At 42.3% G+C, this 7755-nt stretch overlaps 1 protein-coding gene across 1 annotated transcript in view; it reads right to left on the reverse strand.

Moving 5' to 3' along the window:
* Positions 1-5120: 5120 nt before the first annotated feature.
* LOC106526330 (calmodulin) overlaps positions 5121-7755 on the reverse strand; it is a gene marked incomplete at its 5' end in the record, with an annotated part of 13477 nt that continues 10842 nt past the window's right edge. The window contains 3 exon segments of the mRNA XM_014020915.1: positions 5121-6198; positions 6735-6870; positions 7367-7473. Of these exon segments, the coding sequence (XP_013876369.1) occupies positions 6170-6198; positions 6735-6870; positions 7367-7473 (272 nt within the window). The 3' untranslated portion in view covers positions 5121-6169.

The following is a 7755-nucleotide window of genomic DNA, read 5'->3' on the forward strand; positions in this document are numbered from 1 at the left end:
CATTAGCACCTCTAGTAATATATTTACTGAGAAAAATGTTGACATGTTCAATACTTATTTTACCCGCTGTATATTGTTGGAACCCCAGGCTGTACTCGACTTGCTACAGCTGGCTGCTGATGCCACTATTTGCACTTGTTTTAGTCTTGGTTTTGCGCTGACTAGCCATTAGCTCATCAATCAGGTTGAATTTAAACTCTGTTTCTCCAAATTGAGGCTATTGAAAGAGCTACAAGTTGGATCATAATTTATTTAGAACCTTTTTACAAAAGACCAACGCAAAGGGTCTGAACTATCCCTTTAACTTGGTGCTAATGGACTCACACACACTGATACACACACTGTACTGAATGGTAGAAAGTGCCAGAAGCTTTCTTATCTTTCGGCGCCTCTTTCAGTTCACTTCACCCACCTTTTTCTCAACATGCTAACAGAAGTGGCTCCTACAGCAACAAACAGAGCAGCCACGTGTCACTGTGTGCACGGCCTGTGTTCCCTCCTCCCCTCACATGCGTACTGTATACAGTACACACACACACACACACACACTGTCCTGCTGTGTGTCACGGGCCTGTCTCATAAGCAGGCCTTTTCTTTCCAGGGGTGCTGCTACATGATAGCTGTGGCCGGTCAGACTGTCTCATGTTACTGCCTCCACAGTGGGCTGCTTCGTTTACACATGAAATATTGATGGTCYTAATTTAACCCCCAGCCTGCTCAGGTGTCCCCTCCAGGCGGGAGGCCTTTTCCGAGGAACCCACACCCACTGAGTGACTAAACCACACCCACTCTGTCACGCAATTGGCTCAGGGGCTGCGTGTAGTTTTCACTCGCCGTTCGACTGGTGCAAAGGCTAACTAACTTTGATGTCTCGGCGTGTTTGTGCACGTCAACAAATACCTGCAGAAAGTTTTTCCTGTAAGTGCGTGAGCGTTACACAATAAATATCAGATGTCTCCTGGTATCTGATGTTTAGGCAACAGATGAGGTATTTCTGTTTTTGTTGGATTTTTTTGTTTTTTTTCCTCATAACATGGTACATRTAGCCCCAAAACTCCAGCTAAATAAATTCTGCTTTGAAAAAAAAGTAACATAAAAACTGTTCTGCAGTACAAATTATTTAATCAAACCCAGTATTACCAGTAGTTATTTGTTGTTTGTGTTTTAAACTTATAATGAAAGTGGATTTTAGCTGCTGATAGATCTAATTTCCAAAACGTTGGCTGGTCCAATTTGCTTTTTTTCTTTTAAATCTACTCACTACAAAGTAGGAAATTAAACAAAAAATATCATGTACTACTGTATATCAGATCGTGCTGTTTGAAAGCGTTCTCTCTAGATTTCCAATGCAGGTCCACGCTCAACGCAAACAAAACACTCATCGGAATCTAATCGTTACCTGTCGACCTTCTCAGTCACTTCACAGAAACAGGTGGTCATTGGCAGCTGTTCGAAAATTTAGTTTACAGCTTTGTAATATGATGACGTGTTAACTGTTGACACAAGGAGTTTGTTTATAGCTTCATGGTTTTGTTTTGTCCCAGCTYTAAAACCGACTGAGACATCACAATGACATCACATTCCAGTGACATCATGGGCTTTAAGACTCGACATTTTCACATTCAGCCATCATTAGTTGCAGAATTTTCGATATTTGAACAATTAGATATTAAAAGTTATACTTGAGCCTGTTTCTGCTRGAAGTTTTTTCCTGTTAAAAGTGAGTCATTTATTCCTACTGTCGCCATCAAGACGTCAGGACTGCTGGCTTCCTTAGATCAGTGTTTTGCAACCAGCATCTGTGACCAAGACAGCAAGTCTTTGTGATGTATCAAGAGCCACAGTATCCAGGRTAATGTCAGCATACCACCAAGAAGGACGAACCACATCCAGCAGGATTAACTGTGGACGCAAGAGGAAGCTGTCTGAAAGAGATGTTATGGTCTAAAACCAGGTGTTTCAGTTTCATTGTCTAACCCCTGTTTATATAATTGAAAATAACATATCTTTAGCATACATTTATTTTACCTTACTCTTCATCATCACCTTTTACATTATTTTTTATTAGCAATACATTTTATCACATTCCATCAAGTCCAATAAAAAAACCTGAACAAAAATCTAAACATACAATAACATTTGGCTACAAAGTTTTTCCAGAAGATATCTGTCTGCGCTAAATGATGTTCTCTGTTGCTCTTCTGTCCATCCGTCCGTTTTCTACCACTTATCCGGTGTCGGGTCACGGGGGCAGCAGCCTAAGCAGAGAGACCCAGACTTCCCTCTCCCCAGCCACTTCTTCCAGCTCCTCCGGGGGAACTCCAAGGCGTTCCCAGGCCAGCCGAGAGACATAGTCCCTCCAGCGTGTCCTGGGTCTTCCTCGGGGCCTCCTCCCGGTGGGACGTGCCCGGAATACCTCACCAGGGAGGCGTCCAGGAGGCATCCTTACCAGATGCCCGAGCCACCTCAACTGGCTCCTCTCGACGTGGAGGAGCAGCGGCTCTACTCTGAGTCCCTCCCGGGTGACTGAGCTTCTCACCCTATCTCTAAGGGAGAGCCCAGACACCCTGCGRAGGAAACTCATTTCAGCCACTTGTATCCATGATCTCGGTCTTTTGGGCACCACCCAAAGCTCGTGACCATAGATGAGGGTAGGAACATAGACCGAACGGTAAACCGAGAGCTTCGCCTTCTGGCTCAACTCTCGCTTCACCACGACAGACCGGTACAACGCCCGCATCACTGCAGATGTAGCACCAATCAGCCTGTCGATCTCCCGCTCCATTCTTCCCGCATTCGTGAACAAGACCCCGAGATACTTAAACTCCTTCACTTGGGGCAGGACCTCCTCCTCGACCCAGAGAAGGCACCTTACCGGTTTCCGGCTCAAGACCATGGTCTCAGATTTGGAGGCACTGATCCTCAAACCGGCCGCTTCACACTCTGCTGCAAACCGCTCCAGCGAGAGCTGGAGATCACGATCCGATGAAGCCAATAGGACCTCATCGTCGCAAAAACAGAGATGTGATCCTAAGGTCACCAAAAAGGATCTCCTCAACACCTTGACTGCGCCTAGAAATTCTGTCCATAAAAGTTATGAATAGAATTGGTGGAGTCCAACTCTCACCGGAAACGCAATGCGGACCAAGCTCTGGCACCGATCATACAGGGACCTAATAYCCCATACTTCTGGAGTACCCCCCACAGGAGTCCCCGAGAGACACGATCGAATGCCTTCTCCAAGTCCACAAAATACATGTAGACTGGTTGGGCGAACTCCCATGCACCCTCCAGGATCCTGCTGAGGGTGTGGAGCTGGTCTGCTGTTCCACGACCAGGACGAAAACCACACTGCTCTTCCTGAATCCAAGATTCGACTATCCAATGGACCTTCCTCTCCAGGAACCCTGAATAGACCTTACCAGGGAGGCAATATTGTGCTTTCCACGTCTAAATCAAAGATTTCTGAAAAAAAAAAGTGTAATCTTTTGGCTTCATATTTGGTTAAATGTTACGAGGAATCTGCATTAAAAAGTTTTCTTTTTTATTATTATTCAAGCAAAGGCAATAGAAACTCCACCGTCACAGACTGGAGGACCAGATAACGTCAACAAGAACCAGATTTGGCCCAAGGGCCTTAAGTTTGATGTGTGCAATAAGGCTTCTTATTTTTTGGACCTTTTTTTTTTTATCCTGGAGCAGTAAAATAATAAAATAAACCAAATATCAACTATCAGCTAATCTTATACTACTATCATTATCATTTGAGTAGACTTAAGCTAATGACACCATGTAAAACATATAATTGCCAGTTTAAGCAAACAGTTTTATGGATGTTGCTGCCTTGGTTTTGCATCAGATATGGCTGAGAACACCTAATATTTTCCAGTTTGCAGTAGGTGTTTCATATTACAGGAGCAATGTGGTCTTAATAAACTTTGTATAACTAATTCAATAATGATGGCAGTTTAGAGGTCTATATAAAGATGTTTCCATGAAGTTTTCAGATCAGTTGACTTTGGGTGGCAATAAACCTTTTTGGTCCCCACTAAGAAACTAGTTGTTAGCTCAGCTTWTCAATCAGATTAAAGACATTTTTTACCAAATTAAGGTCATGCAAAAAGCTATCTACAACAGGTAAGATTGCTTAAACTGTCTCGATGGAAACCCACGTTAAAAACCCCTTTGATCATTTCCACTGACAGTTTAACACATTTAAGGAGAAGAAAGCAAGAAGACCTGAAAGAAAACTGTTCATTGCTGTGACTCAGCGAAARCATGAATATTTACCAATAATAATGATTTCATTCCTCTTTGAACAGCTGGAAGTRTATTATTAATTCTTAACTGTAAAAATCAAATGCTAGAGCCTCTGACGGACTGAGGTGGTCCAGAGYAGCGCAAGTCCATTCCCATGTCAATCAAAAGTATCCCAACTGCTATTGGCTCATCGGGTGCTGCAGGGAGGAGCCGAGGAGCTCAGTGTTTTTATGCCTTGTCATTCAAATTTAAGTCACATATTTGAACAAATCTCAGCCTCATGGAGCTCCTGAAACATTTTCCCCTCCTAGATCTACAGAGATATTAGGTGGATCTGTTTGCTCTCCAGATCAGAATTTCACACACGTGGTTTATTTTTATCCTTTTAAGACATACGTGCGTGTTGCTATGTGGGTGTTTCTGCCTCTCTCCCTACATGCTCCTACAGTAAGATGATGCAACTCTTACATTTTTGACATTTAGCTTAGAGGCAGTAATAAACCTTTCTGCGTCCCCTGTACTTGGTATGCAATGTGAGAAGGAAAAAAAAAAAGTTCTCCACAAGCGTTATGGCCTGATTTGCCTTACTAGGACAAGCCAACACGAAGTCATCGGCAGGAGGGTTTATACAAACTCCCACTTGTCTCCTCATACCCCCTCCCCACCCCCCAGCATCCCAGTTACAGCATGCTCCTGTTGCTAAGCAACCAGCTGGGTGAAGAGGGAAAGAGAGCCGTCGTGGATGTGGATGGGTACCCACAGCCGAAAGCTCCCGCCTCCCCCGTGAGCAGCRAACAGCTCGACGAGGCACACCGTGGATCATTTTCAGTCGAGCACAGGAAGAATGACATAAGACGCGATAAAGTTCATGGTCTTTTATTTGAAAAAAAAAATTAATAATAATAATAATAAAGTCTAGCATGTACAACTTGGAATGAATGTAAACTGAACTCAGACGAACGGCTGCACAGCTCGCCCCTCACCATTTGCTCTCTGGTCTGAGTCAAAAAACAAGAAAAAAAAACAAAAACAAAAAGAAAAAAAGTGAAGGCCAGTGATTCTCTCTCGCAAGAAAAGAGGACAGACACTCCATCTCAGCAAAGAAAAAAACAAAAACAAACAAAAGCTCACTGTAAGACTTTAAATCCTCCCATTTACTTCTTGAAGAAAAAAAAAAGGGAAAGGACAAACAACTACTAAGATGGCCATTCAAATAAAACCAAAAAGAACATGCTTAACAATTGAAAATGTAGTTTTTGTACATTTTTTTTCTCTCTCTCTTTATCTAGCAATCCACTTTAATGCTTGAAGTGAGAATCTGGTTTATTCTCTCATCTTAACAGTACAGGGCTCTTCTGCAAATACAAAAAATAAAAAAACTGTACCAAACCAACAAGAGGACAGCTTAGAGTGAAATCAGCACGCTCTGGTAGCCCGGAGGAAGGGGGACGGGATGGGACGGGGGAGGTGAGGGGGGGTTTAGTGCTCCGGTCTCAAGCTGCATGCATGAAGAACAGAAAACAGAGAGAAAGAAGAGATGGCAAGCCCCAGACATTTACCACTAGCAAATGGAACTGGAAGGAGTTCGCCAAATGCTTTTAGTCTGAAGATAACAGGGATAGTTGTTGTTGTTTCCTTTGTTGTTTTATTTTTTTTACTCGATGCTAAACTGATCTTCAGGGGGAGGGGGAACGGAATCACTAACCATCGTTTTTCATGCAGACATTTTTTGTACATTTTTATATATTTTTCCTGTGTGGACAGAAGAATATTTTATTTCAACATTCAATTATTTTCTATACAGAAACAGTATGAATAAATGAACATTTTTTAAGAGGTAAGTAAAACATTGTTTTTTTYTYTTTTTATTCTTTTTCTTCTAAGAGGGGCTGGATGGGGCGGGCAAGCTTCACTTTGCAGTCATCATCTGTACAAACTCTGCAGAGACACACAGAGAGAGGACAATCAGGTCATCAGGTTTACCACTCAGAGCGCTCACCTGCTAAACTGCTCCATGCTCTTTATTCAGTTTTTAAATCAACTTCAGCAGGTTCAGAACACGTCCTAATTACTGTCCTTTGGCCAACAGCTTCCACATTCATCTCATTAAACCCACTGGATTAAAAATAAATAAACAAACAAACCCTTTGATGCTCGCACAAGCTACAACAATAAAAACCACAGGATTTTACTGTCCGTAGGTACAATAAGGATGTAAAACAGTTTTAGCCGGGGCTTATCATGAACAGCCTTTCAGAAAATGTGTGCTGAGGGAGCGGCAGCAGAAAGGACGATTAAAGACACTGATGCTCGTCTCTCATTAGACCACTGAGTAACAAACACGGTGTGGAGAGCTCGCGGCCCTCAGAGAAATACGCAGCTCAGAAAATGAAGAAAAGYTTCAACTCTGGCCTAGAAACTAAAAGCTATTAGAGCTCCGCSAGCAGGGGCTCCATTTTATTTATTTCCTTTACCTTCGTAGTTGACCTGWCCGTCTCCATCGATGTCTGCTTCTCTGATCATCTCGTCCACCTCCTCGTCCGTTAGCTTCTCGCCCAGGTTTGTCATGACGTGACGGAGCTCCGCGGCGCTGATGTAGCCGTTTCCGTCCTGGAAGTGGGCGGGGCCAAACGAGTGAAACAATGAGGGGAAAAAGAAAAAAAAAAAAAAAGCACAACTTGTTTGACAACTAGTCTGGCGTAACAAACGTGAGTCATTTCACCTTTATGTAATCCCCACCACCACAAAGCATTCTAATCTTTTGCCATACTGAGCACATACTGCAATACAGATTAATTTAACATATTGTGAAAACCTAAATCTAACGATAACTATACAGTCAGTTTATCCATGGCTTCAAAATTTAATCTGAACACTTTTTTTTCACGGCGAAAAAAAAAAATCGTAATATTTTTCCTTCTCGTTCCCTGCAGGTTTTTTTGTTGTAATTTCTGTGGTCACTTTAGGGGGTGCTGGAACGATATATCTTCATTTCTATTATAATAAAGGGGAAACATACATTCCACACGATTTTAAGATACAATCATCTGTTTTAAYAGATGTTTTTCTGTCATTTCGTCAYGTTRCTTGTTAAGTCTTACTTTACCTTGTCAAATACTCGGAAAGCTTCACGGATCTCCTCCTCGCTGTCTGTGTCCTTCATTTTTCTGGCCATCATAGTCAGGAACTCTGGGAAGTCGATGGTTCCGTTACCTGCAGCAGGTGATCGATGAGGCACATTTAATTCACCAACAGTGCAATTACTTTAAAAACTAACTATGACAAGCGGAGATAATAAAAACCTGCATTTGGCTGATGAGAAGCACCAACAAAAACATCATGTCCCTTTCTTGTTTGACAGTAATATTTAAAAGGATCTAGGACTGCACCGATTAGTTGAAATAATCGATGACGTTGATTATGTAAATTTGTCGACGCCGATTTTTTATTATTGATTCGCTGTATTACATAACCACCACGTGAATGTTTGTGCAA

Source organism: Austrofundulus limnaeus, unplaced genomic scaffold (assembly GCF_001266775.1).
Source record: "Austrofundulus limnaeus strain Quisiro unplaced genomic scaffold, Austrofundulus_limnaeus-1.0 Scaffold272, whole genome shotgun sequence".
NCBI lineage: Eukaryota > Metazoa > Chordata > Actinopteri > Cyprinodontiformes > Rivulidae > Austrofundulus > Austrofundulus limnaeus.